The 21,069-nt window shown below is 37.1% G+C and overlaps 1 protein-coding gene across 5 annotated transcripts in view; it reads left to right on the top strand.

Moving 5' to 3' along the window:
- SNX13 (sorting nexin 13) overlaps positions 1-20,831 on the top strand; it is a 103,673-nt gene extending 82,842 nt beyond the window's left edge. For 3 of the 5 annotated variants that reach the window (XM_059712487.1, XM_059712486.1, XM_059712489.1), the window contains 8 exons: positions 1,193-1,300; positions 1,736-1,846; positions 9,117-9,278; positions 10,404-10,475; positions 12,583-12,728; positions 12,975-13,043; positions 14,745-14,857; positions 17,301-20,831. In XM_059712487.1, coding sequence (XP_059568470.1) covers positions 1,193-1,300; positions 1,736-1,846; positions 9,117-9,278; positions 10,404-10,475; positions 12,583-12,728; positions 12,975-13,043; positions 14,745-14,857; positions 17,301-17,548 — 1,029 coding nt within the window. In that variant the 3' untranslated portion in view covers positions 17,549-20,831. Of the gene's footprint in view, positions 1-1,192; positions 1,301-1,735; positions 1,847-9,116; positions 9,279-10,403; positions 10,476-12,582; positions 12,729-12,974; positions 13,044-14,744; positions 14,858-17,300 lie in introns of those variants that run through there. The other 2 variants (XM_059712488.1, XM_059712490.1) reach the window with 2 other exon arrangements.
- The last annotated feature ends 238 nt before the right edge of the window (positions 20,832-21,069 follow it).

Below are 21,069 nucleotides of genomic sequence, written 5' to 3'. Positions count from 1 at the left end.
TGAGTTTTTGAACATAGAATGGTTTTAGAAAATGGTTTCACTTCAGAATATGTATCACATGGGAAAAGCAATGAGGCTGCTTGACGTTTCAGATGCTAGGCTATTGGCCGGGCACAATCACTAGCTAAATGACTTCCATCTTAAAATGTTTGTTAGTAGCTAGTGTGGTTAAAACTGCTTCAGTGAGGCACAGCAGCGTACTGCGTAGCTGGGGCTTTGAAGCTGCACCCAAGTGTTAAGTAGTCTAGCACTTTACTTTTCATGTGGTTGGAGGGAAAGTATCAGTGTAGTACTCCAGCTGTGTATATACAGAATTGTAATACAGCTGTAATCTATATTTAAAAATTTCCTTTTCTCCTCTTAATAATTAGCCATTACAAGAATTAATTTATTTGAAGTCATCAATATAAAAATATTTCTTATAAGATTTTTTAACAAGCCAGAAACACATAACTTTGATCACTAAAAACTTATTTGCTAATACTTTATTTACAAGTCAAAGGATTATTATAGATAATATTTTTAAAACTTTTTATTATAAAGAATTTGAACAATCTTAAAATTAGAAAAAGTATTAAAATGACACCCCATGTGAATATTGCCCATCTTCATCAGCTGTCCATGTTTGTCATTCTTTATTGAAATTACTTTATAATATATAACATTAGAACTGTGGTTTGCCTTTGCAACAGCATGGATGGACCTGGAGGACATTATGCTAAGTGAAATAAGCCAGTCAGAGAAAGACAAGTACCATATGATTTCACTCATATGTGGAATTGAAGAAATTTCCAAGCAAAATGGAGACAGACTCATACTAGAGACCAGGCAGATAGCTCTGGGAGAATGGGGGTGGGATGGGAGAGTGGAGGGATTGAGCAAAAAAGAAAAAAAGAGGGAACTCGGGGACAACAACAGTGTGATTGTTGTGGGGGTGATAGGGGATGGGTGGAGGTGGAAGAAGGCATAGAGGGGATAAATGGTGATGAGAAAACTAAAATAAATTTTAAAAAGAACTGTGATTTGGACATATTTGGAAAATAATTTTCTATTTTCTGATTTTTGCTTAATAAAATACATTGCAAAATAATCTGTTTCAAGATGCTTTTAATATATAGAGAAATTGTTACTAGGAAAATTCTTTTCTCTTTTATTAAAAAATTAAGATTATTGAATGTATTTTATCTTCCAGTTTGAAAATCTGTCAAGTATATTGAAGCTTCCTGGGAAAAAGACTTTTAATAATATGGATAGGGATTTTTTAGAAAAGAGAAAGAAGGATCTTAATGCATATTTGCAGGTAAGTTTATGTTTATTTTTGCCCATAGATTTTCATTTTAATACAGCTAATGAACTCAGTATGTCAAAACGTGTTTCATTGAAGGAATTAAGCTAGAGTGATAGGTTATATCATGAAATATTGTTGGTGAAAACAGTATTTAAAAGTTTTTGCCTGGATTTTTTAATGTACTTTCTATTACTGTTAAATTTGAAATTAGTATGTGAATAACATAATAATTTACTAATGTGAATTTTAGGGTTATCTGTAAAACCTGAAAATGGAATAGTAAATATATTTGGTCAACTTTCATATTAGATGCACTGAAAGTCAAAATAGCAGATGGAGAGAATAGTATATATCCTAATGTTAATAATCATAGAATTATTGATGACTTTAACTGCATAATTGTTTTTTAAATGTAAAATTAAAATTTTTACCCTTTTTTTCTGTTAGTTACTATTAACTCCTGAAATGATGAAAGCATCCCCAGTTTTGGCTCACTATGTGTATGATTTCCTTGAGAATAAAGCCTACAGTAAAGGGAAGGGGGATTTTGCTCGCAAGGTAAGCAGACTATTGCATTGATTTTCTTACAGATCTATTTTCATACTTTATTTTCAATGTAAGGAAATAAATTTATACTTATGTATGTTTTAAAACTAGAAAATGTTATTAAATGTAAAATGGCATGTTTATCCTCTGTGCTTTACTAAGCCTATCAGTAGGTGTACCTAATAAGCATAAAGTCCTATCTTTACATGTGGGTTAAAGCCAGCAGTAGCTTCAAAGAAAGGGGGGAAAAACTTAGAAATGATGCATTGATGAAGATTTGCCTAAAACAGGTCACAAGCTTTTCATTAGTTTCAGAAGGAACTGTTTCTTACTAAGAGGAAATGTCTTAACTTGGAGTAAGAATAAGAAAAGTGTTAAATAGGATATGTTTTTTATGCTTAAGTGAAATCCTTATTATTTAAAATTTATTTTTGGATGCAAAACCTATACTTGGAATAAGATACTAGGTTAAAGCAATAAATGATTAAGTGCTAAAATTGGGCAAGATGCAGGGGTTCTCAACCTGTGGGTCGCGACCCCTTTGGGGGTCAAACGACCCTTTCACAGGGGTCGCCTAAATACATCCTGCATATCAGATATTTACATTAAGATTCATAACAGTAACAAAATTACAGTTATGAAGTAGCAACGAAAATAATTTTATGGTTGGAGGTCACCACAACATGAGGAACTGTTTTAAAAGGTCGCGGCATTAGGAAGGTTGAGAACCACTGGCTTAGTGGGTGAGAACACAAACTTTGGGATCATATAGCCTTTGGTTCAAATCCCTGCTCTTCCATTTGCTAGCTGTTACCTGCAGCTTAACCTATTTGGTCTTTTATTTTTCTCAGAAATGAAGATGTTAATCTTCACTTTAGAGCATTATGTGAATCAGATGAGATAATCTGTGTAGTAATTACAGTGCCTGGCAAATAACTAACCTGAATAAATGTTGGGTCTTAGTAGTAGCAAAAGCAATTACAGCAGTTGGGGAAGCTTGGCGAAGGAACTCTGTATTATTTTTGCTACTTTTTAGAAGTGTGAAATTATATGAAAATGAAAATTCACAAGAAAAAAAGACTTCCTTGCCACTCCCTCTGCCCTGCCTATTGAAAATACTAACTTTCAAAACATTAAGGATTACCTCAAAAAATTAAAGATGGAACTGCCTTATGCCAGTGATTCCACTTCTGGGTATATATCCGAAGAAAACTGAAACACTAGTTCAAAAGAAGGTATATGCATCCCTATGTTCACTGCAGTATTATTTACAATAGCCAAGATTTGGAAGCAGCCCACATGCTGTGTCCATCAGATCAGTGATTTTCAACAGTGTGCCACAGCACACAGGTATGCCAAAGAATTTTAAAACATGCAACACCTGACTAGTTAGTTAGGGGCACTTACCTCTTTTCCCTTAGATTGCCAGATTAAAAAAAAAAAAAAAAAGACTAGCCATCCAGTGTGAATGAATCAAAATTATACCTATTATGATAGTTTATGTGAGCCATGAGAAGAAAAAGGTTGAAAATCGCTGAGTTAGATGAGTGTATATAAAGCTGTGGTACATTTACACAATGGAATACTATACAGCAGTAATAAGAAGGAAATCTTACCTTTTGCAACAGCATGGATGGACCTGGAGAGTATTATGCTAAGTGAAATAACCCATTTTTATGTGGGATCTAATGAACAAAAGATATTGCTTTAATAATAACTTCCCGGTCATGTACCTTATGTTAGGAAAAACACGGGGTGGTCTTATCTTTGTATTTCATGATTGAAGTGATTGAGTTTAAATTATCAATAGAGATGGTTTTATTATCAATAGAGATGCATTCATGTACTTAATCTTTTTCATGTTTACCTTACTTTCTCTCTCATAAAATTGTATCAGTTTAAGCTCTGGCCAGGTAGCTCAGTTGGTTAGAGCGTTGTCATGATATGCCAAGGTTGCGGGTTTGATCCCTGGTCAGAGCACATACAAGACTCAATGAATGCATAATTAAGCAAAACAACAAAACAATGTTTCTTTCTCCCTTCTCTCTCTCTCTCTCTCAAAATCAATCAATAAAATTTTTTTAAAGGATTGCATCAATTTTAGGATGCTAAGTTGATAACAGCTTTTTGAAATAAAAGAATCATTATATTAAATGTATATAATTTCTTTTTACTAACAAACTGTTTTTATATATCCAAGCAGTTATATATCAGTTTAAAAAATATTACCACTGCAATCTAAAGATCCTTCTGATTCATTTTTGGAAATCCACAACACATACTTATAAAAATAATAAATCATTGCAGTAATTACCAGGGTCATTTGATGTCCTTTAGATTGTCAGAATAATTTTTATGCCTATCAAGAATTAGGGGCACCCGTCTGGTGTGCCTCAGTGGTTGAGCATCAACCTATGAATCAGGAGGTCAGGTCACATGTCTGGTTTTCAGGCTTGATCCCCAGTAGGGTGTATACAGGAGGCAGCCAATCAATGATTCTCTCTCATTGATGTTTCTGTCTGTCCTTCTCCTTTCCTCTCTGAAATCAATAAAAATATATTAAAAAATAAAAAGAATTAGGAGTTTTCAGCTGCCTTTTTTTTTGGCTAAATTATAGTTTAATATTTTTTCTTAATTATATTTTACTAGAAATTAAATAGCTATTAGAGAAAATTATTTGTAAACATTTTATTGACTATTTAGAGCTTGAAGTAATATTTTATAACACATTAACTTGATCATACAGTTTGTCTAGCTTTGCAAAATATATGGGCCAGTTTGCTAGAAAAACTAACTTTCAACCAGTCTTCTCTGTGCACACACAGTGTCCTTCTGTCCAGTTTTATATCATGGTGTGAAGGCGTTTCAAGCTATAGTTAGGGACCTAAATTTAAGTTAAAATTACTTTGTGTTGTTACCAATACAAAAAACTCAACCTAGGTGGTAATTAAATGACTAGGTAACTTCTTTGTAAGGTAGGCTAAGTGCCATTAACCCATAATTTACTCCTCTGCTGGATAATTTTCAAGTTTCTTTTTCTGTTTTAAGCATCTGATTTAAGGCAAATCCTGTTGTTAGAAATGTTATTATATGGTGATGGACTCCATTTTATGTATCTAAATTCAACTTTCTTTAAGGTTAGGCATCACAATCTTAAGTGTTTTTTCTATCATGCTTGGCTCTCCCAGTCTCCATCCCAAAACAGATGCTTGGATTTACCCTCAGAAATTGAGTGAAGAAAAAGGGGGTGGGGGGTGACGAGAGAAAGAGAAATGGATTCTGTAGGTAAGGGATGGTGCACAAGCAACTATATATATATAAAGAGCCAGGGGCTATCACATCTGAGAAAACCACATGGACGACCGAACAGACTGAGTGCGATGACAAGACCAGCAGGGGCGTTAGTGAGGGACAACCAAACGACTGAGTAGCAGGCTGCATGGGGCAACCAGACCAGCATGGGAGTTAATGAGGGATGACCAAATGACTGAGCAGCAGGCTGCATGGGGAGACCAGGACAGAAGGAGGGTTAGTGAGGGATGACCAAATGACTGAAGAAGCAAGCTGCGTGGGGTGACCAGGGTAGTAGGGGGGACAGTGAAGGGCTACCAGGCTGGCAGGGGGAGCAGATGGGGCAACCAGGCTGGCAGGGGCAGTTAGAGGTGACCATGCTGGCAGCGGGTGAGGCAGTTAGGGGTGACCAGGCCAGCAGGCAGAATTGGTTATGGGTAATCAGGCTGTCAGGGGAGCCAGTTAGGGGCAATCAGACAGGCAGGCAGGTGAGCCAGCGGTCCCGGATTGTGAGAGGGGTGTCCAACTGCCAGTTTAGGCCCGATGGCAGTCGGTCATCCCCTGAGGGGTTCTGGATTAGAGAGGGTGCAGGCTGAGCTGAGGGGATCCCCTGCCCCCATGCATGAAATTCATGCACCGGGCCTCTAGTTTTAAATAGTATTCTAATTGATGATATAGATTTAGGTTCTGTCAGTGACAGTTTATCCTCATGTCTAGATAGCATGTGAGATTATATTCATTTAATCAACTCTAAAGGTTGTATTAGTTGAATCCACATTTCTCCTAAACCTACATTTCTAAACTGTAAGATATATAAAATTCTAAAATGTTTTTGAGGATATTCAAATAGTGTTTTTACACATATGTGTATGTTTATTTTTATTATTTTACTTTTCAACTACAGTTGATATTCAATATTAGTGTCAGATGTACCGCATAGTGGTTATACATTTATATATCTTACAAAGTGATCTCCCAGATAAGTCTAGTACCCACTTGACACCATGCATCCTATCTAATAAAAGAGAAACATGGTAATTGGCGTACGACCGCTACCCTTCCCATTGGCTAATCAGCGAGATATGCAAATAAACTGCCAGCCAAGATGGCGGCCGGCAGCCAGGCAGCTTGAAACTAACATGAGGCTTGCTTGCTTCAGTGACGGAGGACTCCAACGTTCCCCGCCTGCCGCTGCAGGCCTCTGAGCTGGCAGTTTGAAACATAGCTACAAAAATAGAAGCTAAACAAAACCCCAGAAACCAGCTTTCAGCTAGCCGGGATCTCAGACCTGGAGTTGATACAGAGTTTCGATTGTAGAACCTAAACAAACCAGATACCTGCTTTCAGGAGCAGAGGCCTAAGAGCTAGAGCCTCAGAGCTAAAGCTGGCTCAGAATAAAAAGAAGAAAAAGAAAAAAAGGAGCAGTTGGGAGCTTCAGTCCCAGCCTGAAAACAGCCCTCAGCCCCTCACCCAGACTGGCCAGGCACCCCAGTGGGGACCCCCACCCTGAAGGGTGTGTGACCAGCTGCAAACAGCCATCATCCCCTCATCCAGGCTGGCCAGGCACCCCAGTGGGGACCCCCACCCTGATCCAGGACACCCTTCAGGGCAAACCAGCCAGCCCCCACCCATGCACCAGGCCTGTATTCTATATAGTAAAAGGGTAATATGCCTCCCAGCACCGGGATCAGCGGAGCCGCGAGGTCTCCCGGCACCAGGATCAGCATGACGGGGCAGCGCCCAAAACCCTGATCGCCCTGCGGCTCTGTGTGTGACAGGGGGCGGGGCCACAACCTCCCTATCGGCCCTGCTCTGTTCCTGACAGGGGAAGGCCCCCCAATCCCCTGATCAGCCCTGCTCTGTGCCTGATGGGGGGAGCTCCCCAACCTCCTGATCGCCCTGCGGCTCTGTGTGTGACAGGGTGCAGCGCCCCAACCCCCGCACCCCACGGGCCCTGCTCTGTGTGTGATGGGGTAGAGCCATAACCTCCCCATCGGCCCTGCCCTGAGTGTGACAGTGGCAGCGCCCCAACCCCCTGATCGACCCTGCTCTGTGGGTGATAGAGGGCGGCGCCCTAACCCCCTGATCCGCCCTGCTCTGTGCGTGACGGGGGAGCTCCCCAACCCCCTGATGGGCCCTGCTCTGTGCGTGACAGGGGGCAGCGCCCCAACCCCCTGATTGGCCCTGCTCTGTGCATGATCGGGGGCGGTGCCCCAACCCCCCAGTCGGCCCTACCCTGAGCATGACTGAGGGTGGCGTCTCAACCTCCCGATCCGCCCTGCTCTGTGCATGACAGGGGGTGGCGCCCCAATTCCCCAATGGACCCTGCTCTGAGCCCGACCAGGGGCTGCACCTAGGGATTAGGCCTGCCCTCTGCCACCCGGGAGCAGGCCTAAGCCAGCAGGTCGTTATCTCCCGAGGGCTCCCAGACTGGGAGAGGGCACAGGCCAGGCTGAGGGACCCCCCCCCCCCCAGGGGGAACAAATCTTTGTGCACCGGGCCTCTAGTAGTTATTATAATACTAGAGGCCCAGTGCACGAAATTTGTGCACGGAGGGGGTGGTTCCCCTCAGCCTGGCCTGCACCCTCTTGCAATCTCGGACCCCTCAGGGGATGTCTGACTGCCCACAGGGATTGGGCCTAAACCGGCAGTTAGACATCCCTCTCACAGTCCAGGACTGCTGGCTCCTAACCGCTCTGCCTGCCTGCCTGATTGCCCCTAACTGCTTCTGCCTGCCAGCCTGATCACCCCGAACTACTCCCCTGCCAGCCCGATCGCCACCAACTGCCCTCCCCTACTGGCCCGATGGCCCCCAACCGCCCTTCTCTGCTGGCTCTATGGCCCCCAACTGCCCTCACCTGCCAGCCCGGTTGCCCCCAGCTGCCCTCCCCTGCCAGCCTGATCGGCTTCCTTCCCACGAGGTGGTGGAAATGCCGGGACTGGCCTCCTTCGTGCCTTGAGGCGCTGTGGGACCCCCAGGCCTCACTGTGCAGAGCGGCCGCTGGTCCCCGCCTTTGCTGTGTGTGCGGCCATCTTGTGGTGGCGTCACGCGTGAGGACCACCTAGGCTTTTATTAGTATAGATTAACATTATGCCATGTTTCTTAAACAGTGGGGTTCAGTTTTTCTACCATTTGCTTTTTTATTTATGCATGGCACATAGTTTGTTTCTGTGGTAGTTTTTATGAGACTCAGCATTTTCTGAAAAATATTCTTGTAATTTGGTATGACTAGTTGTATGTCCAACCCTCCTCCCCCCCCCCCTTTTTTTTTTAACCTCAGATAGTTCCATATTCAGCTGCTTTGGTTCTTTAGATGTTGCTCTCTTTCTTCATTGAAATTATTTAACATTTGTACAACAACATGTCTATTTACTGCTCCAAATCCTCTGGAGATTATTCCATTTTTTATCTCTGATTATAATTTCTTTTATAGTTTTTCTGTTCTCCTTATTAAAATATGGTTTACATGTCTGGTTTGCAACTTCTTTTTTTCTTCTTCATAATGGATTTCAAATTCCCTACATAGAATGTATATATCCTAAAAATTATTTTTAAAAATTAAATTTAAATAGTCATTTGTTAGTTATTTCAGCTTTCGGTTTATCTTACCAGCTTGTTTACTTTTCAGTATCAAAATATCTGTCATTGTTGCCTTGAATTGTGGCAGAAGGATGTGATAGCTAATTCCAATTGCGTCAGTTTTTGTTTTGAAAAACTTTATTTTGAGAATTTATTAAATAAGGCAGCCATAGTTTATATTGATTTTCTATCAACATTTTCATTCAGATTTTTTAGTTATACATTTGTGTGTGAAGATACATTTTTAAGACACATTGAAGACACAGTTACATACTTTTTAAATGAAATGAGCTATTATAGATTGGAAAATTATTTCATCTTTCATACGTTACACTCTGTTTTCACAGACTTCTCAGTTGAATAACAGATCTGATACAATAAAGTCATGATATAACATCTTTTCCTCTTTAGATGGACACTTTTGTGAATCCACTTCGAAATTCTATGAGGAATGTTTCCAATGCAGTTAAATCCCTTCCTGATAGCTTGGCAGAGGGAATGACTAAAATGTCAGACAACATGGGCAGAATGTCAGAAAGACTAGGTCAAGACATAAAGCAATCATTTTTCAAGGTAAGATAATTTGCATTAATGTCTAAAGCAAATTATTTTTAAGTCACCTAAGATTTATTGAGCCCCTGCTTAGATTCACCTATTTCTTTCAGAAGTTCAAAGCCTCTAACATATAGTCTCATAAATAATTTAAAAAAAAAACAAAAAACTAAAGAGAATACATTCTTACCAGAAATGTATACTATAAAATCCAGTCACTTCTCAGTTTCTGCTATGGTAGAATTTTAAAATCTATGTAAAACAAATATTTTAAACTGGTTAAGTACAGGTAGTGGACCAAGTAGTTTGTTGTTTCATAATTTGTACCTTCAAATTTTGATCTAGATGTTGAAGGTTATAATTAAGATTATGGAATAAAACATATAGCTATTACAGTTTTCATTAGATCAGTTTGAATGAAGAGGAAATATACAGAAACACAGAATTTTTTTTACTGTAAGAGCCAACTCCTAAAATAGTGTGTGTCAGTCATACTTCTCTGTTAATTCTCATACTTTCTCTGATGCGTCACCTTTATTTCTAATCACGGGAAGTACACTCACTGAAATGAGGATTTCCAGTGCCACTTCTGTGACTTCATACAAAGTCACTGAACTATTCCAGGCTTCTTTTCCCACATCAATAACATGAAAGGGTTATAATAGGTGATCTTGATGGTTCCTCCTGTGATGATAAATGATTATCGGCTAGCACTGTTCTTTCTGTCCTTTTTTATCACAATTTGTCCAACAGGGTTAGTTTTTTTTTTTTTACCTTAGTAACATACTATCAAGCTCTCTGTGGTAAAAGAAAAAGATTGGAGTTTTATTTCATGTTTGTGTTACTAACTTTTGGTCTTTAAATCATTTAACCTTTTTTAGCTTTAAATTCTTCAGAAAGGTATGGGATTTTGATTTAAGTAATCTCCCCTTCCAACTAAAAAGTTAAGCATTAAAAAATATATATATATTTTAATAATGAAATAATCACCCTTGGTTTCTAATTATAGATTGTGAATACTTGTTAAATACTATATATCAAATCAAATGCAATTTATTATGTTTGGTAATTGTTTTGTTTTATTATTATATTTTGTTCTTTCACTGTCTATGGGTTTACTTTTTTTTTTCTCTTTTTTTATGTTAGATGCCTCCTTTAATTCCAAAGACTGATTCAGATCCTGAACATTGTCGAGTTTCAGCTCAACTTGATGATACTGTGAGTTAGTTTTATTTGGGGTAGTACTCAGTTGTGATTTAAATCACACTTGACAGATCTTTTTAACTGTTTAATGAAGTATAGTAACATATAGCTACCATTAATGTGCATTTATTGTAAGTGTTGAATTTGATGAATTCTTACAAGCTGAACATGCCCATGTAATCAGCACTCTAAACAAGAAACAGATTGTTGTCAGTACCCCAGAAAGCCCCTAATGCTCTCTTCCTGTCACTATGCTCTCCCCCACCAAGGGTAATCACTATCCTGACTTCCACCCTGCTTTTATACTTTATGTAAATGAAACTATGAGGTACGTACTTCTTTAAGTCTGGCTTCTTTTTGCTCAATATTGTGATATTTGTTCATGTTGTTTTGTGTGATTGTAATTTCTTCATTCTTGTGTCCTTACAGTACCCCATTTTGTAAATATAGTACAATTTATTTGTTGTATTATGAATAGTATTCCAATGAATGTTCTGGTACATGTCTTTTGATTAAAAAAATAAAACATGTTTCTGTTGGGGCTATACCTAGGAATAGAATTGCTTGGTTAGAGGGTATGCAAAAGTTCAGTTTTAATAGACACTGTCCCATAGTTTCCCAAAGTGTTTTTTCCACTTTCACTGCAACCAGCAATGCATGAGAATTCCAGTGGTCTGAGCCTGCCAGTGTGTGTCTTTTTATCTTTAACCATTCTGGTTTTTGTATCTCAAGTGGATTTTCATTTCTCTTATGAGTGAAATGTTGAACCCCATTTCATATGTTCATTGGCCTTTTAGGTGTCTTGTCTTTTGTGTCTAGTGCTTTTCCTTATTTTTCTGTTGGCTTGGCTGTCTTTGATTAGTAAGAGTGCTTTATATGATCTAAATATTAATTCTTTGTCAGATTCTGTACTGCTTTGTGTGCTTTTGTTAACTGTATATACAGTCGTACCTGCTGCAAGGTCACAAAGATATGTGGTTTTCTTTAATACTTCTTTTGTTTTGCCATGCTGAAACTTATATTTGGCATTCATCTAAGATTGATTTTTGTGTATTGATGAGGTAGGGGTCCAGTTGACCCAAGCACCAGTACTGAGAAGGCCTTCTTTTCCCCAGTTTCTGTGCTTCTCCTTTGTCATAAATCAGATTATTGTATATACTTGGGTCTGGGCTCTGTATTCTATTGTATTAGACAGATTTATTTTACAGTTATAATTATTTTCCTTCATTTTCTCATTAAACTTCTTTATGATAAACTATCTTTAAAAATATAATATTTTAATCTGTTTTTAATACTATTTCAGAATAATTTATATTATGGTATAATATCCATAACATCATACCTCTTGTTAAGGGTTTTTACAGTTTAACCTTTTATTAGAATTGTCATGTGGCACCAAACGTGAATATACTTGATCAGAGAACAGTTTTTATTTTGCCTCTATAATGAAATGTGTCCCTCCTCACCTCCCCCACTACCATGTGCCCCTCCCCTTGGTTAAACTATGAGCTTTTAGTGTGTCGTGAAAGGAAAGATACACTAAGAAAATGTTTACAGCACAACAGTGAAAAATATATAACTCATGCTGTTTTCTTATTGCCCCCTGGTGGTCAGTGCACATCATACCAACTGGTCAACTGTCTGTCCCCTGGTGGTCAGTGCATGTCATAGCGAGTAGTTGAGTGGCCTTAGCATATCATTAGCATATTACGCTTTGATTGGTTGAACGGACGACCGGACACTTAGCATATTAGGCTTTTATTATATAGGATGAGGAATGTTGAGACTATTCTTTTGAAAAAGATGCTTCAGGAAATAGGCAATAGGGCTAGCATTTGCCTTATCCAACTAGTACAGACTCTACTAAAAGTAAAAGCCAGTAATCTTTTCCCAAGACCATTATTATAGTCATTGAATTTACTCATTATTATAGGGCTGTAAAATTCTGTATTTGTCTGTTAAAAATGTCTTTTCTAAATTAAAATGAAATGCCAGGTTATGCAAGCTATAATATAACTTGTTCTCTGACCTGTGAAATGGTAGCAATAATTTTGTAAAGTGTCCATTTATGGTAGATAGGTAACTCAATTAAACATGCTTATTTCTTCTCATACTTTGTCAGGTGGATGACAATATTCCGCTTAGGGTAATGCTGCTTCTCATGGATGAAGTGTTCGACTTAAAAGAGAGAAATCAGTGGTTGCGAAGAAATATCAAAAACCTACTTCAACAGCTTATTAGAGCCACATATGGTGATACTATTAATAGGTACCACATTTTTTTTATTCTTCTTCCTTCATTTATTACTTAGCTTTTCAACTTTTACTTCTAGAAGTAAATTGTTCAGCCTTCTTAGGAGAATTTCCTTCTCTGGGCCCTTTAAGAACATTATTAAAGCAGTCTATTTCTCTCAGAGATTATTTATATGCAAATTAAGTTGCTTATTACTCCATGAAAGTAGTTTTATTTTATTCACCTAAAATTTTGACTGTATATAAATTTCTTTACTTTCAGAAAAATAGTCGACCATGTTGATTGGATGACCTCACCTGAGCAAGTAGCGGACTTAGTGAAACGTTTCAGGTATATCTAAGACACAGTCACTTCTTTCAGGTAGTACAGAGTTTAGCATTGTTATCACTAATTAACTCTGATTGCTTTTCTTTTCTTCCTGGCCATAAAGTTGTTTTTAGTTATCACTGATGAGCCAAAAGACTTGTAAGAATTGTAATAAACATTTTTTACATGGGTATGTTGATCTTTGTTTTCTTTAAAACCAGAATAGAAAAAAGCATAAAAGAAAATTCTTAAGATGTTAGGCTGCATTTTGAAGTGGCTTTAAAATTATTGAAGTACCAGTGTGGACAAGGCATGGCCATATAATCCAGTACCTAGTGTTGGGGATTTCTTTTTCTTGCTTGTTTGCTAACCTTGATTTTAAATGAAAACTTTAAAAAGTATGTATGTCTCTGGCCATAGTCTAATTTTTTAACTATTTGAACCTCTGAAAAGAATACACATTCGGAGCAGTGATACTCCAGTGTATATGTTCATTTTATAAAAATATTTCGAGCCCCTCCTCTAGGCCTAGTGCTTTGCCAATCACCAGGGACTCAGATGCAGGTCCTTCAAGAAAAGCATGGTGTACCAGAGAAATGGACCTCTTTTCTAGGAGTGAAAGATAAGCAAGACATCAATATTCATGGCTTCGTGTATTTCAAAATAATGGAAGCAAGAAGGGAGCTATCAGTATTAAGCACTATTTGCTTGGTACTATGCCAACTACTTTATGCACACTTTCTGGTTTTATCACGTTTCACGAAATAGGCATTTTGTCTCCGTTTTGTTAGGAGGAAATTGAGGATTAGACAAGTTAGGCAGCTTGCCCATGGCTTGTGTGCTGGAAACAGGGAACTGGGTTTCTCTAATCTGAGGCTGCATTTTCCTCTGTACCATACTGTTTCCAAAAGTTGGACCACTATCCTGGCACATTGATTCTGTTTCAGGATAGGTAAATGGTGTTCCTCAGGAGCAGTGATTCTCAGCCTTGGCTGCACAGTGAAATCGCTTGGAAAGCTTTACAAAGTGCTGGTGCATGGGCCCCTCTCCAGAGTCTGACTTAATTAATCTGTTGGAAGGCCTACACATTAAGAGTTTTAAAGCTCCCAGGTGTTTCTAACGTGTAAAGTTAAGAACGACCGCTCTGGGGATTCTCTCTCCCTTAGACCAGATTCCCTGAGGGGAGCTTAGTTATTGTGCTTGAATTCCTGCTTTTGGCCTCATAAATAAGGAACAGGAATTACGCATGCTGTGAAAGTGAAGGAGAACGGGTTATATGTGTGAAAGGAACGTTGTACTCAATCCAGCTGTAAGGTGTGGGTGCAGAGTTTGTTTTATGTTGGCTTAGTGATAAGGGACCTGAGGGAGATTAACTCCATCCAAATTCAGGATGTTGTACGTTGTATTTAGATGAGATGTTCAATCTCAATGAGAGGAGAGGCCTACTTTGAATTTAAATGCTGTGTATGTATTCCGTTTTGCTATCTTTATCATTTGTCAATGTTTATAAGTTATATCAGGGCAGAATTCATCTGTATCTTTCTTGTGTATATCCTTTTATAACTAAAATTGAACCTTGTACTTAGTTTCTATTTGTTGAATATTATACTTTTATAAAATTTCAGAAACGTTTCCTATTTGTGTTTTCTGTAGAAAATTGGAATAATTGTACCAACTTGTATTTTAGAAAATAAAAATAGTTATAAATTTAATCTTTTTAAATAGAGATGCCTTTTGGCCAAATGGCATTTTAGCAGAAGCTGTTCCATGCAGAGATAAAGCTATCCGAATGAGAACAAGAATTGCAGGAAAAACTAAACTACTTTCAATTATGCCAGGTGAGTGAACATGTTGGGTAAAAAACTCACTAATTGTAGTTTTTCTGAATTTTTGGCATTAGGCATGCTAGTTTGATTATATCAACTACCATTTGATTACTTACCATATATGAGGCACTGTTCTGGCAGCCCTCATTTTTTCTTAACCAGTCCTTATGACAATCTTATGAAGGTAGGCACTGTTAATGTTGCAACTTTATTCGTAAGGAAACAGAAGCTCAAAGAGATTAAGTAAGGTACGCAAAGTTTATAGCTGGTAAGCAAGAGTTGGGATTCTGAATCAGCTCTGAATGACATGAAAGCCAGTTCTTTCAACCACTTGAAAAAAAGTGCTACTTTCAAACCCCTTCACTTTGCTGCCTTGAAACATTATGAGGATAATTTGATGATAAATAAAATATGTAACAGACTTAAGGGCTAATAAGAGAATCTGAAGTTTGAGATTTTACGAAGAATATTGAAGAGAACAAACCAATTTTTTCAAAGAATCCCTTTATATAGGAACAACTGATTGATCCAATATTAATCTTTATTAAAACATGATCTCAAAGAGAGTCCACATAATGGCATTCTGTTGGTCTAATTTGAGTTACTTCTTTAGAACACTGCTGTTCACTAAGTTAAATTCACTTTATCCCTTGTCTTCTCTCAGTAAGAGAAGGTATGTAATATGACAGGCAGTATGTGTGGCTGCGTGGTTATTTGGTCCCTTCTTTGGTTTATGAATATCTCTGAAATACCTAGGTATCTTCTCTTCACATTTAAATTATGGATGTAGAGAATCTAGAAGATATATTTGTTAAGTTGTTTAATATCATAGAATACCTATTTTTCTATAATTTAAAACTAAGTTTCCATCATAGATTTTAATAATCAACTTTCTCTTTTGTCAGTTAAGTTGGAAACTTGCCACATGGCTGTTAATTCTGCCCTATAGACTATACTGTTGCATTTGGATATAAAAAGCAAATTATAGAAATAACATTTCAAAAAAAATAAAAAGATGCAATAATTTAAAATATTATGTTATAAACTACTAGGATACATTAGGTCTTGCTATAGACTGACTCAGTTATGCAGCTGAAAGAATCCTTAGTGCATTTATTCAGTAAGTATTTTTTGAGAGCGTATCATGTGCCATACACTATTCTTTGCACTAATGTACTAATGTTTGCATACTTGGAGTAAAACTTTAGTGAAGGGACACAGAAAACAGACAAAACAGTAAATATAGCATAGTATGTTCCATAGTGGAAAGTGCTGAGACAACAGAGAGTGCAGGACAAGGGAGGTGTCAGGTGAGTTGCAGACGTAGATGGGGTGACCCGGGAAGGCCCTGAGAAGATGACATTTGTGTGAAGATTTGCAGGAAGTGAAGGTAGATATAAAAATATATGTACATAATCCCTCACTTATTTTAAATTATATTGTACCCCTAGTTAGAAACATACCTTTTGAAGTTGTGTGTTTCTTTCACAAGCACCAGAGTAATATTTACTACTATTGGGGTCCTAATTATGAATAACTAAGAATAATCATGTGTGTTGTTCCCATACTCAGATATCTCTAGTGACCTCATGTTGTTGCCTGTGAGTAAACTCCAAACTCGCTCATCCTGACAGTCACAGCACTATCAGTCCCATTCTGTTCTCCACTTTCTCAAGGGAAACCCTAGATTCAGCCAATGGCACCACCCCTGCTCCTGGCATCTTCCTGGTTTTGTGCCCTTAGTGCTCACTCACTGATGTTTCTCCACCAAAGCCAGTCCTTCATCTGATTGTATCTGTCAAATTCCTGCCCAGGTAGCAACATCCACTTCATTTGTTACTTCCTGGAACAGACCTTGCCTTATATTCTCATGTAGAATTCTACCCTCCATATACATTTTTATATTTTTTGTATTTTGATGGCACTGTTACTGTGTCTTTAGGTTTTTTTGAGATCATATGTCAGCTTTCACACATGATTTCCTTATAGTGTATTTCTCACTGTGCATTACACATAGTAAGAATATGTTTTTGAGGTTACAGGTCACTTTTCACATTATCTAATTAAAGCCTTATAAATCCTTAGAGTTATAAGGATATTGGTTATTATAAATCCCCATTTTACAGATAAACAAACTCAGGGTAGGTGAGTATCATATAGTATATGTGTTAAGGATTGTAATTCTCATTGGGGTTTCTGAGCTGGGTCCTACTTCTTTCTCATGTGCTGTCGTGTCTCCCAGTATCCATTGCATCAGTGATTGGAGGCATGCATGCACATGTATAAATTTTAAATCTCAGTTACAATACATGGCTAAACGCATTAACTGAACACCTACTACATTTTAGTTACTCTGCTGTGTTCTCTGCATACTTGGTTTAACGTAGAGCATAGTTTAGGCCTTGTGCTTCCTTTATTTGAGTAATGAATTGTGTTTCTTTTCCCCCCTGTGTAGATGAACTGAAGCACATTATTGGGGCTGAGACAACACGGAAAGGTATTCTTCGTGTTTTTGAAATGTTTCAGCACAACCAGTTAAATAGGAGAATGGTTTATGTCTTCTTGGAAGGCTTTTTGGAAACCTTATTTCCGCAGTATAAATTCCGTGAACTTTTCAACAAACTGCATTCACGGTCAGTGCAGATGCAGAAATATAAACAGAAACTTCAAACATCTCAAGCGCCTTCTTTACAGAAAAGGTGACACTCCAATCTGTGAAGCTGGTGTTCCTTTTGTCCAGAACTAAAGTGTGGACAGATCTTCTGGGGCTTAACTCATATACTGTTGTGCCTGCACCAGTCTCTTAATGTCTCAAATAGATTATTAATACATCCACAAAACTGAGGTATTTTTTCATCCTTGTCTGTAATCCATCACTACAAGAGAGTTGCCGTGTCTTAAATGATTTGGTGCATATTTTTGCAACATTGAGAGGATACTGCCCCCATCTCAAGCAAGAACGACATCCATTTTTTTCATTTTAAATTAATCAGCGTTCTGCAGCAGTGACACAGTGCCAGAGTGTATGTATGAGAGCCAAGGAAAGCACAAAGCAACGGTTCACAGATATATTCGCTAATTTGTCTAAAGTGGGAGACTGTGCAATGTATGATTTGGAGGGATTTGTTTTGCATAATGATTTTATAGGTCTCTTGGAATTTTGATATATTGTGGGTTAGCCAGAAGAATGATCTTTGGAACATCTATTTTGGGTCTGGGGAAAGTGACAGAGTGCCCTTAAGGTATGAGTTAACCTTATACCCAAATTTATAGTTCTATGACATAAAATAAAACCTAGTATAAAATAAAACCAAGCAGAAACAGAATGATTGGATTTGTTCACTGGTATAAAACTAGCTTTAATTGATTCTAATGTGCTTTAAGGGCTCTCTTTTGCTCTTAAGAGTACTCAATCCACGTTTTCTTTTGGTATTCTGTACGCAAAAAAAAGCATATGGTGGCTCTCACTTAAGTTTCAAAATTATTGCAGTTTTCGTTACCTTTAAGAGATTACAATTATAAAGTAGGGGTATAATTTGTTGAAAGACTGCCAAAAAATTCTGTCCCTCTAAAATTAATGAAAATGTGAAAGGAAACAGCACTCTTTTGAAAGTTACCATTTGATAATTTTAAATTGTGTGATCTAGACATACCTTAGGTGATTTTAAAAATATAAAATAAAAGGATTAAATGAGTTTATTAGTCATGTAAACATACAAATTCCTAATTCTATTATAGTGTACATATATGAATATAATGAAAACAGAACTATAATATTTTTAAAAATATGCTTTTATTTATATTTTGCATAATGTAAAATTCTACTAAGTAAAACAAGTTGACAAAACCCCTCAGTGTATACATTTAAGTCCCTCAAATAATTTTATACCAACAATAAAGTACCTTTTCCAGTTTTGGAGCCTCTGCATTTCCCATAGTTTTCTCCTCCTTGTGTCCCTCTTGGAAGTCTTTCTATCCTTTGTATGCAGGATTTCTGCATAGTTTTAAACACTTCCACTGACTAAGGGTTTGAGTGTGTCAGCATTTTTTGTTTTAAAAATATTTAACACTAAAACCTTAAAATAGTGAAGCTACTTACTGGTCCACTGAGCCAAGATCCTGGTATTAAAAGAACACCCGGGTGCTTAAGATAGAGGGACAAAGTATTGGTATCCCAGTTATTTGGGAGCTTTGAGAATGGAACAAGATATTATCGTCTTGTTTTCACTGAGGTCCTACTTAAAGAGTGAAGCCTAATAGCAGAATAAGGCCTTCCTGCAAAGCTTTATAATAATAATCGTATTTATATTAATGATGCTGGTGTGCATACTTGTATGCATCTATTCATCGTGTGTTGCATGTCTTCAGAATTACATAAATGAAATCCCTTTCATTTGCAACTTAACAAAAGAGAAAAGATCCTTATTAACTCTAATGGAAGAAACAATATTTCTTCTCGGTGTATCTCCCTGCCCTGGTCCTTCCCCATGCCCCAGGCTTTAAAAATGAGGCTGTTTGAAACATGTCTGTCAAAAGCATCAGCATGGCCACAAGTGCAGTGATTTTCAAATATACCCCTGCCCAGTTCAAGGATATTTTTGACATAAATCTAAGGATAAACAAGAATTCATGTAAGTCCAGTGTGTACATGTAAAAAAAAACATTTCTAGATAATGCGAGGCGCGCTGGCTATCTACCAGGGAAAGAAATGTTGTGCAAGACTGCAAATTTTCTTGACAGCCCTGCAAGATACCTGCATTATACCAAAAAAATGTTTGAGTAAATGGGTTTTTAAAATAATTTTTGTTAAGAGAGTTTATATTTCAAAAGCAGGAATGTCAAATAGTAGTCTATGTAAACAGTTGTGCATCTTCTCCATGCACATCTATCTTTTACATCAGAGAGAGCTGTGGTCATGCTAAAATTAGAGATATTCTTTGAATGACTTGGTCAAGCTGGGTGTAAAATATTTAACCCATAAGTACAATGTACTATGTTTAATGAAGTTATTACATTTAATGCATTTATTGCATATATGAATATACATGAAGAGGCTTTATGTCTTCTGATATTTGATTTTTGAATGTTTGTTAAGTCAGTGGTGCCTGTAGGCAAAAATCATAAAAGTTAATCATTCTTTGGGTTTTCTGATTTTTCAGGTAACAAACTATTTAGAAACCATCATCATTAACTTTTAATAGTTTATTCACCTAAAAAAAATTGATTGTATGGTCTAAATATAGCAGTTAGACGGGCATTTCCTATAATTTGGGTGTACTGAATAGTTGCTGAAAACAATTGTGCCATTGACCAGTGGATGCACTTGGTTAGCCTTAATTTTTTTTAAACAAACATTAAAACTTTTTTTCTATTTCAGTTTGCTCATTTTAAGTTGTATTGCTGGTGTTTGGGGAAAACAGTTAAGTGCTACCAGAAAGTGTACCAATTTTTAAAAAACTAAGAACAATATAAATTTCACAATCTAAAATTTTAATTTTGTGCAATATTTTCATTTAATGCATGTGTATTTGAGTAATTGTAAAATAAATGAATTTTTAATGTTTTGAGATCTGTTTAAACTAATGTCTTCTTAACCCAACAACTTACATTCCGTTGTTGCTGCATCCTTTTATTTAAGGACTTGTTTTAAAAGTCTTTTTGTCACTCCTTGTAAATTCTTTTGTTAATAGTAAATTTTGCTTATAGGAGCATGGCTCCTGTATTACAAGGGAAAAATATAAAGAGCACATCTTAGGATTATAATTGTTAAAAGATAACTTGTGCATATCATTGTACAGCAAGTGTCAACTGTGTGCCTAACTACTCTATCAATACTTTCCTTCTTTAACAAAGAAGAAACAACAATCAGAATGTCAGTTATTTTTATTGAACTTACAAGAAGAGTAAAAATTTTATTTGGTTTGTGTTATGTTCTGTCCATTAGAAAATACTAATAAAGTATTAACAAACCTTTTTGTTGAATTTATTTAGTAGTAATGCATTTTTATTACTTTAAAAAATGCTTGCTCTGTGGTCTTATTTTTAGTATCTCTGTGTATTTTTTTTTTCTTTTCATTTTGGAAATCAAGCAATGCAAGATCCAGGTTGCTAGATGAGCTATTGAGTGATTGACTTACAACTAACTGAATTTAATTTTCCTTTTATGGGGCAAGTAACTTACTACCACTGTGTTAAAGCAACTTCATACTTCCCAGTCATTCAGA

Source organism: Myotis daubentonii, chromosome 10, assembly GCF_963259705.1.
Source record: "Myotis daubentonii chromosome 10, mMyoDau2.1, whole genome shotgun sequence".
NCBI classification, from domain to species: domain Eukaryota; kingdom Metazoa; phylum Chordata; class Mammalia; order Chiroptera; family Vespertilionidae; genus Myotis; species Myotis daubentonii.
Note: the sequence above shows the minus strand (reverse complement) of the source record. Positions and strands in the feature narration are given on the sequence as shown.